The 20,307-nt window shown below is 37.1% G+C and overlaps 1 protein-coding gene across 30 annotated transcripts in view; it reads left to right on the forward strand.

The window, feature by feature from the left end:
- The window catches only part of NFASC (neurofascin), a 2,999,343-nt gene that overhangs the window by 1,916,571 nt on the left and 1,062,465 nt on the right, over nt 1-20,307 (forward strand). For all 30 annotated transcript variants that reach the window (XM_044076767.1, XM_044076768.1, XM_044076766.1 and 27 more), the window contains one exon: nt 14,771-14,914. In XM_044076767.1, the coding sequence (XP_043932702.1) occupies nt 14,771-14,914 (144 nt within the window). The remainder of the gene's footprint in view (nt 1-14,770; nt 14,915-20,307) is intronic.

Here is a 20,307-nt window from a genome sequence, read left to right on the forward strand (position 1 = left end):
GGGTGTATTTCCTATTTCCCATCCACTCATCAAGATTTTTCTTGAAGACTGCTAATAAAGATCTTTGCTTGACATAGATGGGTAGCCTGTTCCAGAGTATGGGAAGTCTCTGGGACAGGAATCTATCCCTGCAGCACATCCTATTCATTGTTGTGGTGAGGTTTAGATCCCTAGAGTGTGTGGCTCTAAGGGATATGGTTTTCTTTAGGTGGAATACACAAGATGAGTGGCATGCTCTTACAATGGGATTTGAAGTCAAAACTTCTTAAAACCATGAGGTGCACAGCCAGAAATGGAGGAATATACAAGAGTTGCTCAAATGACTGCAAACGACTCATAAACAGGTCAGAAAATATTTCCAGGTTCTTAAACTCATTTAAATGATTTTTCCCTCAATTAACATAAAGCAAAGCATTCCAAACAAATTACTGAATAAAGAAAATGTTCAAAATTGTGACATACTGAAAAAAGTACTTGAAATAATTATGAAAACATTTGAAACAATATTAGAATCATATAAAATATTCCAAAAAAAGAAAACAACTGTATTTTTTCACAATGAACTACTTTTTTACATTAACTAAAGCTATTCAAAGTATCTAAAGTGTGGAAAGTGTTGGCAGTGTGTGCAGTATTACAGTACAGTCTTTTCAAATAGTACAGTTATTTCAGAGTCTGTTGTACAGCTGAATATAATTACAAGTACTTGGTGTGTGTTTGACACTTATTTAGCATGGCAGAGGGATTTCACAGAACTGATCCACTTGTGTTTGACAATAATATTGTTGAAAACTGGAGAGTGTTTGAGCAAGAATATGATATTTTCATACAGGCTGCTTTTTCTGATAAAGACGCACATACAAAAGCATTTATTCTGCTCAAACGATTGGATGGGAAACAGGAAGTTTTCCCCGGAGATCACTTCAATGGCTCTGCTGGACAGAGGCACAGGGAGCTAATCTAAGGGGGCGGCGAAAGCCAACACATTCTAGCTAGGCTTAAAAATGCCTTCATGCAGATAGCCTAGTACTTACCTATGAACCTATACTATATAGGGACCCCAGATGTTTTACATCCCTCTTTAGAAAGCTATATCACCCAAGTTTGGAACCACTGGTTTAAGCAAAAGTAACTCACATTTAAGTTACTAGTTACTAAAAAAAGTAATATATTACTATTACTAGTTACTATTTTGAAAAAGTAACTAGTTATATTACTAGTTACTGGAAATTGTAATATATTACAGTAATATATTACTTATTGTAATAAATTACTCCCATCACTGGTCATGATAAGTACATAACTTTCATATTCAGTATTGTCCTGTACATCCATCTCAATTGTTTGGGTCTGATTGCCTAGCTAATTTGAGCCCTGGGTGGCATTATGGCAAGATACTCTTGAATATGATGGAACTAAAGGCAGCTCTGGACCTAGATATCAGGCTGATGTTGTAGTATTTAATGAAGGTGTGGACTGTAGTCAAAGTTGCTGCAGTGCAGATATTATCCACAGTGCAATGTTTGAAGTTGGCAGTAAACAGATACATCCATTCAACAGAATGAGCTATTAGCTTGGAAGAGGTGGTCATACCCTTCAAAGTATAAATAAAGATTATACAATCCAGCATCTATCTGGATAGAGTGAATTTAGAAGCTTGTGGATCCCAGTTTGGTATTTGAAAAGGACGCAGACAATTTGTCATTTTTACATGTAGATTATGTTTGATATAGAAATAATGTGAATTAGCAATGGACATCTGGAGTATGCAACAGATAATCTCCTTAATTAGAATGATTTGGAAAAAAGATAGGCAATTGTTTAGGTTAGTTCAATCCTGACTCTAAGGCAACGTTTGGTACAGGGGAGTAATTTGGTCTTAGATGTACTCTACTTGTCTGAAAAATCAATTAAAGGTGCATACAGGACAATGCCTGCAGCTCCGAAACACTCTCATCCAGTGTTACTGCAACCAGAAACAAACTTGTCCATGACAAAAGTTTCAATGAGAAAAAGAAAGTAAGCTCAAATTGAAGATGAGTTAGAGCCTGAAGGATCAAATTGAGTTACTGCCAAAAAGGAGATAATTCATCATAAGAAGCATTAAAAAAGGATGCTTTGAAGTTCTCTGTAAAGTCATATAGTATCAGACAGGTGTGATAGTGCCTACTGTCATTACAGCAGCATTGGCTGTATTGGAAATGAGATTCATGGCCTGACTGGCAATAGGCAATATAGTTCATAGGTATATACTATGCCAGTTACCAACAAGGTCTTTATAAGCCTAGCTATGAAGTTTAACCCAATTGTGTCTGTATGTATCATGACTGTTTATTAAGAGGGGGTATATTAGGAAGTTTCTAGAGGTTATGTTGGGTTGGGAGGGCTATGCTAGTTTGGTCATTATGGTCTGCCTCTGTCTATCAGAGACATGGGGGCCATACCAGGGGTGAATTTCTGATTTCCCATCCATTGGTCAAGGCTATGCTTAAATATGGTTAGGGAGCCTGTTCCAGAGCATGAGGATCGTCTGAGACACACATCTGTTTTGCCAACATGTGTTATTTATGTCACAAGCAAAATTTAAATCCTTGGATTAAGTGGCTCTGTTGCTATTCATTACATGGATGTGCAAAATATCCATCAGAGCTGGACCTGAGGAAGCTGTGTATGCCAGATATACATCACCTCTTAGTAACCTGTAGGAGATGCAGTATGGAGATAGGGCTATAAGGAGATCCATGTAGAACAATGTGTTTATACTCTGTATTCTCTTAGTAATGAAAATTTGAGAGCATTACATTCGTTGCATATATCTGGTCAGGTACATGTTGAAGGGAGTATTATACTCAGTTATGGGTCTGATAAGCCTGAATAAAGTGACACTGTAACTTACTTGAACTTGGATGACATGCCTTTACTTATAAGCTGGGTTTCATAAAATTATTTTCTTACTACCTTGGCCATATATTGGTCAAAGGCCAGATTGGTGTTTGAATATATTCCTAGATCCCTGACTACCAGGTCAACTCTTAGGGGTATCATATCAATGGAGTAATTAGCCTGGGTAGCAGTTTTCTCAAAAGGCACTATAATGCATTTCTTGGCACTGAGTTTTAGCCTGTGATTTTGGCACCAGTCATTTGTCTGTGTTAGACCATCTTGTAAGATTTTCATGTTATGGGGACTCTATGATAGCTCCCAATTTACTGTCATCTGCAAACTTGTTGAGCCAGATGCCCTTGACGTTACCTTTGACTTCTGAGAAGTAGATGCCAAACAGGAATGGGTCCAGCATGGATTGCTGAGATACTCCACTGATGACTGGTCTATTGGTGGAGGTGGTCTCACCATTTCTTACTTCTTGAGTCCTATCTGTGAGCCATCTGGAAATCCAGTGAGTTATACAGTGATTTATGACCAGTTTGGTGAGTTTGTCAAAAATACCTAAGTGGGGGATTGTATTGAATGCCTTAGCTAGGTCAGAGTAGGCAGTATGCCCCATCCTTCCCTCATTCATTGCCTTGGTGACCTTCACAAAGAAGTCTACTAGGTTAACTTGGCAAGAACATCCCTTCACAAAGCCAAGTGGGATGGGTCCAGTGTCTGTAGGTTACCAATGTCTTTGTTGATCATTTTCATAATAATTCATTCCATGGCTTTGCATGTTAGAGTTGTCAGACTGATGGGTCTGTAGTTTCTATGGTAGGTTGATGGCCCACCCTTGTGAAGAGGGATGACAGTTGAAGTCCTCCATTCACTTGGTACATTACAAGTTTTGAGGCTGTAGCTGAAAAGTCTCTCAAGTGGCACTGAAAGGTCATGTTTTAAGCTATTTAGAAAGCAACCTGGAATATTGCTAGGGACCATTGAGGCATTATTTTGGCTATATTAAGTGCTACCAAGACCTGATCCCTGCTTATAGTTGGGGAATTATGCTAGAAGAGATTTCACAGGGGGTATGGGGGGAATAGAGAGTGACGTTTAAGCTGAATTTGTCGGTCAGCAGAATTGCTGTGTCTCTCTGCTCAGTGAAAGTGGTGAAATTTACCACCAGTTCAGCACACTGCTCTTTGTTACCTTTAAGATTTTGAATATAGGTGAAGAAGGCCCTGCTGTTGTACTTAGACTGAAAGGCTATCCAGAAGTCATAGTTGGCCTTGTTGGACATAATTAATATTCTTAGTTTCATGTTTAGTTTTTTCAGCAAGCTCTTGTCTTTATGAATGTAGCTCTTTCTAATTTTGGCCATGACTTTTTTCTATTTGTTATATGCCCTGTTAAGGTTGGGATTCCACCAGTGTGTTTGGTATTTGTTACAGGCTTACTTCTGGTAGGTACAGCAGCCTCTAGGCAAACATTCATATATTTATACATGATTTCTGTGAACAACTCCACATAGCTTCCTGTGATCTCAGTGTTCGAGGGGTTGAATTTTGACAAACTGTCACTCTCTAGGATGTAGTATGACTTAGAATAGTTCCTAAGTGTTACAGGTTTAGGTGAGTTTTCTGAATTGATTATTATGTCAAAGGAGACAGCTTTGTTATCTAACCTCACCAATAATGACGTTACACGGGGTGGGGGGGTTAGGGGCAGCAGTCCAGTATGTCTGAACCTCTGGTTGGAATGCCCACTATCTAGTCCAGGGTTATCTGTGCTAAAGTCCAGGAAACATTGTGCCTATATGTTTACATCCTAGGATAACTGAAAGCAACCATTGTAATAGGCAGCTAAACTTTCAGGATAGCAGTAGTTCAAGTCCCCCATGAATAGGCTATTTGGTTGAATGGTGAGCATCTCCAGTAGTTCTAGGTATGAGTTGAGATTCTTGGGGTGTAGATGGTGACCTGTAGTTAGGATATGATAAGGGACTTTATGGTTTCTACCTAGATGAACTTCCGAATATTATTCTGTTTAACCAATCTGGAGGTATACTCATTGCTGATTTAGATGAGGACACCTGCTGTGCTTCTGTTGGTCTAAATGTGTGGAAGCCGCTGTAGCACTTTCTGTGGCTTAAAACCAAGGTTGTAGCACAGATGTCTATATTCTTTAGAGTGAGGAGAATTTGTAGGGTTGTGGAGGTTTTTTTGTTGTTGAAGCTCCTCACACTGAGCAGTAACACCTTAACCTTTTTTTTTTGTTTTGGAAGGTTTTTCATTTTGCCATTCCTTAAAAAGGCTCTATGGGGGTCGATAAAGTATTAGCCAATATCCAAAGTTCCAGGGAGGTGGGTGTAGACCATCATTGGCAAAGCAACGTAGTTAACCATGTCCTATCATGCTGACAGATATTGAATCCTTGTGGAACAACACCAGAAACTAAACCTGTTGTTATAATCATTCTTTATTTGTTCATACTGTGGTATCATCCTTAGTGAAGGGAAAATTCTGCTCAATGCAAGGCATGTATCTGTCTGTGGCACATATTCAAAGAGAAACATAATGCCTCTTTTCCTGTAGTCCACTGAGGTATGTCTTAGGTCATTTACACCCACTTGGACTATAATAGAATCATATCTCTATCTGTGATGCAGTGACTTAAATGCATGAGTGACATTGCAGATCTTGGCTCCAGATAAGCAGCTGACTACTATTGTCTCCTTGTCCAGCTTGGTGATTGTCTTCGTTTGAAGCCAGTTTGCTTAAAGAAATAATCTGTAGCGTAAACTAAAGACATTCATCTAGATATCTACTGCTGCAAAAATTTGAAATTACTATCTTAATTTCACAGGTATCAATACACTGTTACACCTCACTCCCCACCCTGGCAGCCCAACAACATATAATATTAACTTATAATGCAACTTGTAATACAACTTATTAATAAATTCAATTTTCTTTTTTCTCTCTCCTCCTGAATAATTATTTATATTTCTATCAATCAGTATAATTCTTGTATGATTACTTTTTTGTTTATTTGTAAATATTTGATGTCTTGATTCTTTGCAATTTTTGTACCTATATAACAGTTGTAACTTTGCATTTAATGTAATTCTTTATGCATTCATGTAGTCTGTGTATATCTTTTCTCCCGGTGCCTCCACTTTCCATCTAGTTAAACTTTCTGGTAAACAAATCCTAGTAAGTAAATAAATAAATAAATACAACTATAACTTACTTTTAACTAGTTTTCAAATCTTATTGTAGTAAAAAGTGACCATATCTACATACAACTAAAAAAAATAGCAATTGTTAAGCACCTTTCTAACAGTGTTAATATTGGGTCTTCCACTGCGCATGGAGTACTAACAGCATTTGCTAAGGGCTTTACCAGCTCTCAAAGCCAGTAAAACACTTTGCACTTGTTTTTCTGTAACCAGTAACACATGGAGCAGATAAAGTTCTATGTACAACAAAGAATTATAGTCAGGTCTCCCATCATAACCCTCCATTATCTGTTCTTAACATGGATGCAAAGATTCACCCCTAAAGCTGCTCTCACAGTGAATTTCATGGCATCCATGTCTCAAACACATAATAATGTGGTTACAGTTGGAGATCTGATCATAATCCTCTATAACATATACAGTACTCACTGATAAGCCCCCTCAACCTGATGTTTAAAATATTTTGAACTGCACACTGTGCAAAACTGCTTTACAATATAATGTGCAATTTACATCATAAACTTTTTATACAAATATTGATGAAGCAAAAACTGCTAAGAGTTACTTTTTCATTCCCTTCAGTGTCCTAAACATTAATGACAAAGTGGGGTATATGCTTTGCACTTCACTCACAAGTTTAACAAAGTCAACATAACTTCAGGCTTTCAACCACTTTTTTCTTGCAAAACCATATTTGTACAGCAGCCCTCTTCCGTAGCTCCTCCCTCTACCTTGTACCTGTCTGACATCTCTGCCACTTCTCTTATCTCAGGACCAGAGATCTTCCGCCTTAGGTTTCCCCATTGGGAATTTCCCTCAGGATTCTTCTCCTGATTCTCGGGAGATCCTCCTAGGAAAGGACTTGTGAAGAGGAAGCATGAGAGCCTCCGAGTCTGTCACTGTGGATACTGACTTTGATGAGTCAGAGGGCTGAATTATCTTTGTCTCACTACAGAGACCAGAGATATCCTGAAGGAGCTGGGAGAAGTAGTTCAGGATCTCAGCCACCCAGGCATCAGCTTATATACAAGCAGGGATTACACAATAGACCTTTGTTCTCATTTAGGCATCTCAATCAATTCTGCAAACAACAGACATCTTGCAACATGATCACTTGGTGGCAGGTTCACAAGGCAGGTGCTTTGTACCCCTGCCCCCCCGACCCCCCGATAGCCACTGTACCACGGATGCCGGGTGGGGGGTCATTATCAGGGCAGGATGGTTCATGTGGTTCATGGGATCGCCGAACTGTACCCCATCTGCACATAAATGTCCTGAGAGAGAGCAGTTTTTTGCGTTGCAAAGCCCTCAACACTTTCTTCTTCGTAGGGGACAATTGCAGTCCACACAGACAACATGTCTGTAGTTTGGTATATCATAGTGGCTATTTATGCATGTTCTGATATCCAGTGAGATTGATGGTGTACAGTCTTCCATTTGGTCATTAATTTCAGTGTTGCTGGTCTTCTTCCTGATCATCTACATCTCCTAGTACCAGCGTGGTTCAAGTTAAGGGTACTTCTGATTCTTCTAGTCAGATCCTGTGCGTATTACTGTGAAGAATTTTCCTTTGGAAAATGGAAAGGGTTTAATCTTGTGGGCTTTGTTGTCACAAGAATGAAAAGCAGATTTCATTTTTCTTTGCTGCCTCACTCTTTGTTGAAAAAATGTTTTTGTTACCTCCTTAACCTCTTCTTCACCAGGAAAAAAAGTATCCTGAAGACTGCAGGGTACAGCAGCTTATACTTCACACTTGCCTCTCAACATTCCCTGATTGCTGGGTTACACTTCATTCTGTTCAGTCTGGTGTATAGTGAGTAGTTATTTTCCACAATCACTATGTCATCTCAAATTTTTAATACTTGTCCTTTTACCACTTTTTTGTCAGGATCATCTCTTTCCGCTGGTACAATTGCATCTTTATTAATATAGTTCTTAACTGCTTTAACATAGCCAGTGTTTTTTTAAACAAGAACCATCTTTATTAAATTATCACTTATGACATAGACAATCATACATTTATGCAAATGAAAACAAACAATATTGACATAATCCCAGTTGCAAGCATTTTACATCATAAACCATATTGACATAATTTTGAATCACTTATAATCCACCCAATCATTGTCAGTCAAACAATACATAGCTCATTTGAATTCTGCCTTCTTTTAAACTTCATTTTCCCCTCTAGGTATTGTTCCCAAAATTCCAATTTTTTTCTTATGTAATTTCCTCCTACCCTTTTCTAAAGATCCCAATCCCAGTTGTTTTATCTCTTTACTATATGTGCACGTCTAGTACAGTTGGATTAGACTTTGATTTCCATTTTCTAGTAATTTCTTTTTTTGGCAGCCAACATTAGACTCTGCAAGGCTTTATCATGTCCTGCCAATTCAGATTCTCTATCATAGCTCAGAAAAATCATTTCACTAGTTACACCAATTTGTTCACCCAGTATCTCTGTCAAAGTTGTTTACAGGGAATCTTAAAAGTCTGCCAACTCATTACAGTCCCAGAAAATATGTTCCCAATTATCTCTTTCTTCCATATCACACCTCCAACATTTGCTGTCTACCTGAGGAAAAATTATCTGGAGTCTACTTGGGGTATAAAAATATCTGTGTAAACATTTCCAAGCAAAAATCCTAAATCTTCTAGATTTTGTTACATATTTGGGAGACAAACATATATCCCCCATTGTTTCTTTGTGCATTGCTTATGCACCCTCTCTTCCCAATCCCTTCTAAACTCCTGTGATTAATTCTTATAGTTATCACTCAATACTTTATATGCTTTATTAATTATTCCTTTTTAACAGTACCTTCTGTTCTAGATAATACTAAAAACTTTGCCAGTACTGGTCTTTCATTTAGGACCCCCTATTTCTTTCTCTTTGCCTATACTCTGATATAAATCCTTGATAGGGACAGCAATCTCTAACCTGCAGTCCAAATAAATTATTGGCATCTTCCCATTCTATTACCTTTCTCCCTCTAGTTATTTGCTCCTAATACCTTGGTTGTTTTGCCAGCTTTCTCCAGACCCCTCTTGCCTATTGTCTGTATCCCAAATTGCAGTCATTCCTATCAGCAGAATCTCCTTTTTACATTCCTGTGTTTTTCTGTATTAGTGTGATTCTCCTTAAAGGTCTGCATCCAAAATCCCAGGCTGTCATTGTTTCTTGAGCTTCCCCCCTGTTTCATCAATATCACTTTTCACTTTGAATTACAGGTTTCTGTTTGTGGTATGCGTAGGAGCCTTAACTGCATATCTCTGAAATACTAATTCAAATTGGGTAATCCCAGTCCGCTTTGTTCTATTGGAAGAATCAACTTATCCCACTTTACTCTTACTGTCTTCCCCTCCCAGATGTAATCCTTCAGCTCTTTATTAATTGCTATTCACAACTTCTCCTCTCGTTGATAAAAATATGCCTGATCTGTGTATAAGATTAAAGGGACTAAAAACATTGCATCTTACTATCCATTACATATACCAGAGCTTCCTATTTCTCAGTTTTTGTATTATCTTTTGTTAAGTCTCTTTACCCATATCCTTAGCTGCCACACTGGAATAATTTTTAATCCATACTCCTAAATACTTCATTTTATCATGTCCTCATAAATATGGATATTGCTGATGTCTTCCCTCCACAAACCACATTAATCCATATCTATCAATTCTGCCATCACCTTAGCCATTATAGACATAAACACTTTATAATCATGGTTTAGGATTGAGATGGGCCTATATTAAGCTGGATCTGATAGGTCTTTAGCCTCTTTGGGTATTACATCCACCACTGCTTTCTTCTTGGATGTGGGTGCTTCTTCTCTTCTTAAAATCCTGTTAAACAAAACCTTTCAAATCTTTATCAATTTTTCTTTCTTAGCTTCCATACTTCCACAGGAATACCATCTATTCCTGGGGACTTCTGTTAATGTTTGCCTTCCCTCCACAAAACAACATTGATCCATCTCTATCAATTTCTGCATCACTTTTGCCATTCTTTTAGCCTTTATAGACAAAAACACATTATAGTCATGGTTTAGTATTGAAATGGCCGTGTATGAAGCTGGATCGGATGGATCTTTACCCCTTTAAGTATTACAGCTACCACCGCATTCATCCAGGATGTTGGTACTTCTCCTCCCCCTAAAATAGTTTATCATTTTCTTCCCTCCTAGCTTCCAAACATCTATGGGAATACCATCTGTTCCTGGGGACTTTCATGCAAGTTGGTTATACATCACTATTTTTATCTCATTGTCTCATATCCTAACTGTTAGTAACTGAGCCTTGTATACCTCTAACCTTGGCATATTTAATTTTTCCATAATCATTTCCATTTGTACCTTTTCTTATTTCCATATTTCTGTGATTTATACAGACGTTCATAGAATTTCCAAAATATTTCTAATACTTCTACAAGGTCTCTTATCTTCCTTGTTATAGGCTCCCAAAGCTTGGTGATAGTTTTTGTATCATTGGGGAGTAATATGTAAAGTCACTCTGAACTCCTAGTATTGAATTCACATATTCTGTGCCAAATATTTTCATAATTTTCTTAACATATCTGCCCTCTTTTGTTATATCTTCCCTTCTGAGCCCCCCCGACACATACTCATTGCTGCAAATCAAATTCCAGTGCCCATCTATAAGTAATATTCCTTGCTGAAAGCTTATTATTTCTCCTGGAATTTTCTTAAACTCCATTATAACAGTTTTCAGTGGAATATAAATACATGCCAGTGTAATCCTCCTCCCTTGACAGTAGCCCCTTAGTACTATAAGTCTACAGTTATCATCTTTTTTATCTTCTTCTGTCAATATTGGAGCTCCTCTTGCAATTGATATAAGTAGTCCTCTCTTCCTTTGTCCCAGGTATTCCACTGAAAATACATCCTGAAAAACCTTTCTTTATCAAATTCACATGTTCACTTCTTTCCAAGTGAGTCTTCCATAGTATAGCTATTTGCACATTTTAATATGGTTCACATCTCTTTCTTTTTTGTATTTATCTGTGAGACCATTGACATTTAAAGACATTACAGAAAGCATCATTGTATTAAAATGTTATTATCCTCACCTTTTATGTATAACAGCTTTTTTGTTAAATGTCTAGTTCCAGCTTTTGTGTTACATGCATACACTGTTTGGCAGGTTGATCTTTTGTACATCTGTTTCTTGTCATATCCATTTGAGACTATGTCACATCTTACAAAACATTTTGTTTTATTGAAAGCCCTCAAACAAAAAACAGACACATCCCCAGTATCCTCCTAAAACCTATTAACTTAATAACACACAAAACTATGTACATCTTAAAATATTGACATTTTACCCTCCTAATAGAAACAAATATTTCAAACTGACAGCCACATTCACAGCCTTGAGAGGTAACCTAAAGGAAAGGTTATCCATAGTAAAACACAAGATGCAGCCTGTGCTTCAAATACATGTTTTATGGTTCTGTCTTCCCTTTATAGCTCCCCCAGCTGATTAAACACTTGAATGCTTTCAGAGAATATTATTTCTTAGTCATTTCTCTTTATCAGAGGACCATAAATATAATTGCTAATAAGTATACATTTAATTGATAGAAAAAGCATTATAATATTCAATATTCTTTTTCATTTACTGTTTCTCTTAAAACCTTTTACTAGCTCAAACTCAAGTCCTTAATCTAGTCATTTCCCTAGAATGAGAAAAAGCACACTCATTTTTCTTTTGTCATGCTCATTTAACAATACTTTTTTTGCAGCACCTACATTTCTTAAAAAATGAACAAGTAGAAAAAGAGAAGGGAGAAAGAAATAAAAGAAAAAACAGGCACACCTGTTTACATTAGTATCCCCATTATACTTAAAAATAATTGTGCAAACTTTACAGTGTGCAAAGACAATCATGCACTAAAAAATAGTATTATTAAGAAAAAATGCTGTTGTACTTTCTCCCTCCTCTTTTCCACTCCTAAATATTCTTCCAAAGACTAATGACATGAAGTAAGGCATATGCTTTAGAGTCCCCTACAAGTTTTAGTCGAAAAGGGTCCAATATTTCCAGATTTTCTTATTCTGTCATGTTTCACAAATATAATTAATACTTTGTAATCCCACATTTGTCCATTCCAGGTTACTGGTTTTATTCTTGTTCATCTCCATCTCCCACAGTCTGTCTCTGCTTCATTTCCAACATACTCTTGATTTTTCTAGCTGACTCTTGTGCTTTTTTTTCATTCTCTTTAGCATTTTCCTTTGAAACATTGGAAGGGGTTTCACTGGCACAGTCTCTCTGCGGTCCTTGTTACCAGAAGAAAAAGAAGCAGAATTTTTCTGTTTCACAGCTCACCTTTAGTTAGAGAAACTTTTATATTTCCTCCTGAGCATGTACTTCATGATTTTGTCCCTCTAGGGAAGAATATTATGACGATAGATGGGTACGGCAGTTTGAATCTCATGCCTGCTTTTCAGTATTCCCTGAACAGCGGAATATATTTATTCCTCTTCCATCTGGTGTACAATGAATAATCATTCTCCATAAACACTTGGCTGTCTCTCACTTTTAGTACTTTGCCTTTCTGCTGCAGTTTTGTCAGAATCAACTCCTTCTGCTGGAAGGATTGCATCTTTACTGTTAAAGGTCTAGGTTGATTTTTCATAGCCTAGTTTGGAGCATACACATGATGTGCCCTTTCAACGAATAACTCCTGCTGTGGAATACCAGTCCAGTTGATTATTTATGCTTTTATAAGATTAATACTGTATATTCCTTCCAGCTTCTTTAGTACAACAGAAAATGTCAGGATTTCCCTGTGTTCTGTCCTCTAATTCTGTTATTTTTGAGACATCTCTTCTTGAGCAGTCTTATATTCAGCCAACCTCTTCTTCATTTTGACCTCTGATTTTTTGCAGTTTTATCACCTCATCAGAATATCTGTTTAAAGCTTCTTCCATTTTTTTTCCAACCTTTTATTGTTTGAGTTGATATACTCTGTCAGTATTTCATTTTTCTCAAGCAGGTCTGTATGCAGTTGTTTTATATGTTCCTCTAGGTTACTGGAAGTCATGTCTAAAGCTTGTACTTTTTTTTTTTTTTTTTTGCTTAACAGCTGCAGTACCTTTCCCAGTCATTGTTTTTTTTTCATCACCTTTTGTAGCTTATTTTCTTTCAGGTCCTCTCTGTATTTCTTTTTTCCTGGCATCCAGGTAGGTAGTGCACTTAATAGTCAGTTACTGAAATATACCTAGAAATATAACTCCACTGGCTTTCTCTGCTAAGTTTTTGTTTTTACACTAGGAAAGCTAGAATTAAGCTGTTACTCAATGTGCAGTCATCTTGGAAGTCCCTTCTCATAGCCAGGTTTGAAGCATATACACAATATGTCCTATCAATTAACAAATCCTACTGTGAAACACTTGTCCAGTTGCTTATTTGTATTTTTATAAAATTAATACAGTCTTTTCCTTTGAGTTTCTCTTGTATAGCAGAAAATCACAGGCTTTGTCTGTGTACTCTTAACTCTCTTTGAAACAGCTCTTATTGAGAAGTCTCAGACTCAACAATGCTTTTCATTTTATCCTCTGATTTTTGCAGTTTTATAAGTTCAGCAGCATAGCTAATTATATCTTCTGTTTTTCAGCCTTTTATTATTTAATAGTGGATATATTATTTTAGTGTTTTATTTATTTTAAACGCTTCTGAGTACACTCATTTTTTTCCTCTCAATTACTAGAAACCATGTCCTTCATCAAAGTTGAAACTTGATCTTCTTTTTGAATGGCTACAAGATTCTTCCCGACCACAGTTCTCTCTCACCTTCTTCAAATGTATTCTTTGTTGGCATCCCGGTAATTCAGTGTTTAGGCAGTCACTGAACTTTACCTATATTGACAGTTTCAGTGACCCTTTTTTCTCAGTTTCCATTTTCACACTGAGAGAGAGCTGATATCAACCTGTTCAGTGTGCAACCATCTTGGAAGTTGTCTGACATGTGTCTTTTATCACACACCCCATGCAATATCTGACTTTGTACTGGGTAGATTTCCAAGCTGTAGAGGAAAGAGTCGTTATTGTGATGCAAAGTCATTTAAGTTTGTTTCTGCTTTACTTTTCAGACGGTCTTTTAATAAATGCATTGTAACGTACATTTGTATTATCATCTCACAAGCAAGCATGCCATGGTTTAAAACTCTTGCTAGTTTCCATTATCTTCAGAGACATTTTCTACTGATGTTATAAGATAGTCTTATAATACAATATAATCGATGTGCTTGCTTTAACAGATGTTTTGCACATTGTCATAATAATTTGTATGTGTAACCATGGAACTTTAATTTCTGGAGTGACACTGACAAGAGGTTTTGAATCCAAGACTTTCCTGGTAAACAAATGTAAATAAATAAATAAATGAGGTGTACAGTTGTTAAGTTGTGAAATGAATGTTTAATGCATTAAACTCCTACTTGCTACAGCCCTACCCTCCAGAAGCATCCAATTATTTCTGTTTGTACTAACATTTTATAAGCATCATTGTTGAGGTGTTATACTGTTTCAGATTGTATGAGCAAACTTTATTACATTTTGGATCTTGTTTATCAAAATTTGTTCTACCTTTGTTCAGATGTCGTAATAAATGTTGCTTTCATTTTCAAATAGCGGCTCCCCCAAATCCTAGTCGGGAAGTAATTGGTGATACTATAATATTCCAACGGGCAGAGATAGGGTCCAGTGCTGTTTATCAGTGCAATGCCTCCAATGAACATGGATATCAGCTCGCTAATGCAATTGTTAGCATCCTTGGTAAGTCTGTTAAAAATGTATTAACTTTCATTTATGAATGATGAAACTTACCACATTGTCTTGCATTTTGAGTTAACTTTATGCATTGTAACAGCTAAGGGCTTGTCTTTTAATATACAATAATTAAAAAAAACCCAGGTTAAATGAACTGCTTATGTGTATTTCGTTATTTTTTATTTTCTCCTTGCCCCTCTCCCTAATGACCCATGCTTATCCTGTAGCTGTTCCACAGTATCCTCATTTGCTCAAATCTGAATACTGCAATTGCCCCACTCCTCAGGATATCTACCTTCTGCTAATCAGTATTTTGAGCTTGGGGAGTAAGGGATCCAAGGGGAACTGTAGACAGGGATCCAGCAGCCATCATTAATACAGCAGCTTGTCAAGATTTCTAACAATAAGAGCATCTCATGTGAAGATATCAAGGGTACAATCCCTCGCTAGATGCTATCACCACCAACCCACCAACCCCCTTTACAGAACTGGCATGTGAATCTCCTGGTCTCTACTAGAGATTGCAGAGGTGGTAAAATTCTCCAAATGCTTCACCAAGGATAGGACAGCTGGTCTTACCCATTTTACCCATGTTTCTATAGTATTTTTACCACCTAATTAGTACATATGCCATCAGACTTTCAGTTTTGAAGTATTTGGTCTACACAATTCAACAGGAAAGGAGAGCTTCTGACTCTTGTCTGAGGACTGAACCAAGGATCCACCTCATTCCATGTAGTTGTCAATGCCATTGGACCAACAAGGAGTCTTTTGACTTAGCCTTTAACCTGTATTTGACTATAGCCATTTATCTGATGTAATTTTAATTTATTCCTCAACAGTTGGGTTCGGATCTGATCCTGGGTTCTAACTTGGCCTCTTTTTCCAGATCATAGACTACTTGAACTCTCAAGCTCGTCTCGTTACCCATAATCCCCCACCAACCAAATATCACTCAGATCTTGTTTGCTCCCATTGCGATTAGATGTAGATTGCAAGCTCTTGGGCTTTTTTTCAACTAATTCTTATTTGCTGTAAGTTTAACTTCTTTAGCTACTCTTTTATTTCTTAGTTATTACTCTTTCCTCCCTTTAGTCCTTTATACAGATATTAGCTCCTTTTTTATCATACTTTCTGAGCACTGTTAATACCATTGCTGGTAGTTCTTTCCCCTTTTCCTCTTGTACTGTTTTAGTACTTCTAATTACCATCATTGGTAATTTGTTCTTTCTTTCTTTTTTTTGTAATAATGAAAAAAAAACTTTTCTATCTTCTAATTTTTTTAGTTGGACTTAATTTTTCAGTATGTCAGATTAGCCATTCACTTTTAAGGAATGTGTGGTGCGTGGGCATAAAATACCCAATTCAGTTGCACACACAGAGTGTCTTTATTGTCTAGGGCCTAAACACCTAGAGAATGAATGGGCATATGCAAGGGCTTCAACTCCCATGCTCTTATAGATAGGAAAAATACATTGTTCCTCGGGTGCTTACTTTGCTCTAAATCTTCTCATCAGCTGCTGGGGCTCAAACCCCCAATAGATGGAAAAAATAAAAAAAGGTGACTCTATGGCCAAAATGTCTTGTAAGTGATCCTGGGAATACCCTTCTTGTTCGACTTCAGCTCCATCTTTGGAGCCACCAGCTAAACTTGTGAGAAACTTGGATCAGAGTGTGTTGGATCTGAAGTTAAGATCCAAAAGATTTCCACTGATCCATTCTTTTACTTTGATATTGGAGTTGATCACTTCCAGGCTTCCATCACCTTTAATGAACAAACACCCCATCATCATTCAAGGCCTTTTTCTACTACTTCTGTATTCGGCTTTCCAGGAACCTATCTAAGGTAGATGTGCATAGGATGATGAGGAAGTTCCTCAGGAAACAAATTCAAATGGGAGTACTCTCGGCAGACCCACCGTAGAGTCACTCCTTCTATTGTATTTCCTTTTCCAATCCATACTTTAGTTTCAGAGCCATCAGATCCAAAAGTCTTGGAGTCATTTTCTTCAGATTCAAAGATATTAATGTCATCGACTACAATGATTTCTCTGAGCTGTCCTGCCCAGAGTACCTCAGAGCCGGACGACTCTCAGAGCACAGCATCAGTGCTGGCTCTGGGGTATTGGAGTCTACTCTGGACTTGTCAGAGCCACCTCTTCCCCTTGGAGCATCAGCACTTGACAGCTCGGTTGGTCCGCAAACCTGCTTTGTCAGATCCATTGGTTTTTGCTTCTCCTGGGCAGTCCACTTTTGAGGTAGTGGAGAGAGTATTCTCAACACCAAGAGTTCAGACATCTCTGCCATCTTCAGATCCGACTTCCCTTTCTCACTCGATTTTGCATCCAGAGCCTCTTTCATCCATTTCACTGGGGCAGCCAGCCCGAACTAGTTTCCAGTTACCCAGAAAGGTATTCTCATCTCTTCTGATACCTCCCCAGAGCATGCCATCAAGGAGGTCCCTTGGAAGAGAATGTGCAAAAGGAGGCACTTGGACTCTCCACAAGAGTCAGGCACTGAAGACACTGATTTTGATGAGGGAGAAGGGTCCTCCAGATCACCACCTGATGATGTTTCCTTTGGAAAAATAGAAAACTTTCAACGCCACAGACATGCAGGTGACTGGTGAAAAAAGTTTTTTCTTTATTGCACTTCTCAAGGAATACATTTAATTTGTGTTTCACCACACCTTATATATCATTAGCTTAAAATTTTAGAACCAATCACAACACTCAACGTGCATTTAAATAATTAAACATTTACACCTGAAAAAACCATCACTCAGCCTGCCCAATACATTTCTTCAATACAAAATTATGTTCTTGAACCAAATGGCAAGTTAATAGACGGCATGAAAATTTATGCATAATAGAAATGTGTGATATGCAAAATGTGCAAAATGTACAAAATATACCAAAATAGTATACTATCTCTAGTTGTATTAATTTATAAAACACCATTTTATCTGTGCATAATGCAACACCTATTAGAATGTTCCTTTATTTTTTCCTTTCATTTCTTCATTATAACTCTGCTAAATTCATCAAAGATTACTTATGTCACACATCTTATGCAAGTGACTTATGTAAATCAAATAATGTATACTAAATTTACACATACTAAATTTACTGTATTACCCAAAGCTGTTCACCTCAATATTGACTTTACAAGATTTACATATCTAAATTCATGCCATTAGGAAAAAGAGTTTTAAAGTTCAAAATGAACTTGGACTCCATTTCCAATAGTTTGTTATTCACTCCAATTTCCCCTTCCACACTGAATGGCCTACCCAAAACACAGAATATTAAACCCTCCTCTGACCCATTGTGAAAATCTATGAAATGTTTTGCCACTGGGCTCTCCTGTCTACTGTTCCTAATGTCTCCTAGATGTTCCATTATTCTTAATTTAACTTTTCTGGAGGTTTGTCCCACATACCACTTTTGACACTCACAACCAATAATGTATACCACTCCCCCCGAGTTGCAGTCATAATATTCCAAAGCCTTATATTTCTTGTTGTTAATCACTGTGCCATCCAAGTTCCTTACTCTATTGCAAACTTATTTATATGTCCCTACCTTGGAGATGTTACTTTTCCTCTTTGGATTTCTGGTATTTAAAATCTCCTTAAGGTTGGGGTATCAAGAGAAGGTGATCTTACTAGGAAACAATTTTCCTACTCTATCATCCCCCAAAACCAAAGGCCAAAGACTATACACTGTGTCCCTCACTACCCTTGAAAATTGAGAAAATTTGGTAACAAAAAATAATTTGTCTTGTTCAATGGCCCCTGCTTCATTGTTGACCAACCATGTGGACTTAAAACCATGGCCACCTAGGCTTCTTTTCCTAACCAAACTTTCCTCCAGGCTCTCCCCTTGCATGGGCACTGGAAGACCCAAATCCTTTTCCACCTTTCTTCTAGCAGAACGCACTATTGTCCCTTGATAACCCCTTGACTGTAATCTGTTTTCTATTTTATCAAATTCACATCCCACCAAACTTAGATCAGAAATGTTATTTCCAATACGTTTGAACTCCCCTATCGGTAATGCATTTATTAATGCCCCACTATGCATACTGGAGGCATGCAAAAAATTATCTGCAGCTGTTTTTTTATAATAAGGTCTATGCTGGATTCTGTTGTTCAACATCCAGATACTGGATGTATCGTATGAGTGAAGTCCAAACCATAAGGATTTCCTTTGATTTTTACACAAGAACAACAAGTATTTGACTACCTTGGCCCTATAGAAATTGTTGATGTAAATGACAGAATTTTCAAAGAATGCCATAAAGAGAATGGCATAGGATGGGGCAAAATCAAACTCAAAGCAGTTATGGGTTAGACAAAATTCCAGCAATTGCACTATGTAGTTAGTCCTAGGCCCTTCTCCCAACATTCTCTCAATGGACTTCAAACCCCAAACCGTGTTAATACTTGTATATAGGGATTTGACATCAACCCCAATAAAAGTCCTGTTCCCATGCCATGTCTTTAACTTCCATACAGACTTCTCTAGTATTTTTAATATGTGCTTGCACTTTGTGAAGATGTTGTTTTAACACAGAATCTAGGAACAGTCCCACATTTTCCAGAAAAGAGCCTCTGCCAGAAACTATAGGGCTTTGTGAATTTTAGGGATGATGAAAATCTTGCATTCCTTGGATTTTTTCTATACATCAACTTCACATCTTCACCTCTTTCCAAAATTTCTAATAGTGCAAAATTAAACTCTTTTAACATATTAGAAGGTAACCTAGAATGAGTTTTTGCATCATCTAACAATTCAAGGGCCATCCTGTTATACCTTTCCCTTGGTAAAATCACCCAATTGCCCCCTTTGTCGGCTTTAAAACTCTTTTTCCTAATGGCAAGAATTTAGATATGTAAATCTTGTAAAGTCAATATTGAGGTGAACAGCTTTGGGTAATACAGTAAATTTAGTATGTGTAAATTTAGTATACATTATTTGATTTACATAAGTCACTTGCATAAGATGTGTGACATAAGTAATCTTTGATGAATTTAGCAGAGTTATAATGAAGAAATGAAAGGAAAAAATAAAGGAACATTCTAATAGGTGTTGCATTATGCACAGATAAAATGGTGTTTTATAAATTAATACAACTAGAGATAGTATACTATTTTGGTATATTTTGTACATTTTGCACATTTTGCATATCACACATTTCTATTATGCATAAATTTTCATGCCGTCTATTAACTTGCCATTTGGTTCAAGAACATAATTTTGTATTGAAGAAATGTATTGGGCAGGCTGAGTGATGGTTTTTTCAGGTGTAAATGTTTAATTATTTAAATGCACGTTGAGTGTTGTGATTGGTTCTAAAATTTTAAGCTAATGATATATAAGGTGTGGTGAAACACA

This window comes from Protopterus annectens, chromosome 7.part0 (assembly GCF_019279795.1).
Source record: "Protopterus annectens isolate FY-2018-M chromosome 7.part0, PAN1.0, whole genome shotgun sequence".
Taxonomy (NCBI): domain Eukaryota; kingdom Metazoa; phylum Chordata; order Ceratodontiformes; family Protopteridae; genus Protopterus; species Protopterus annectens.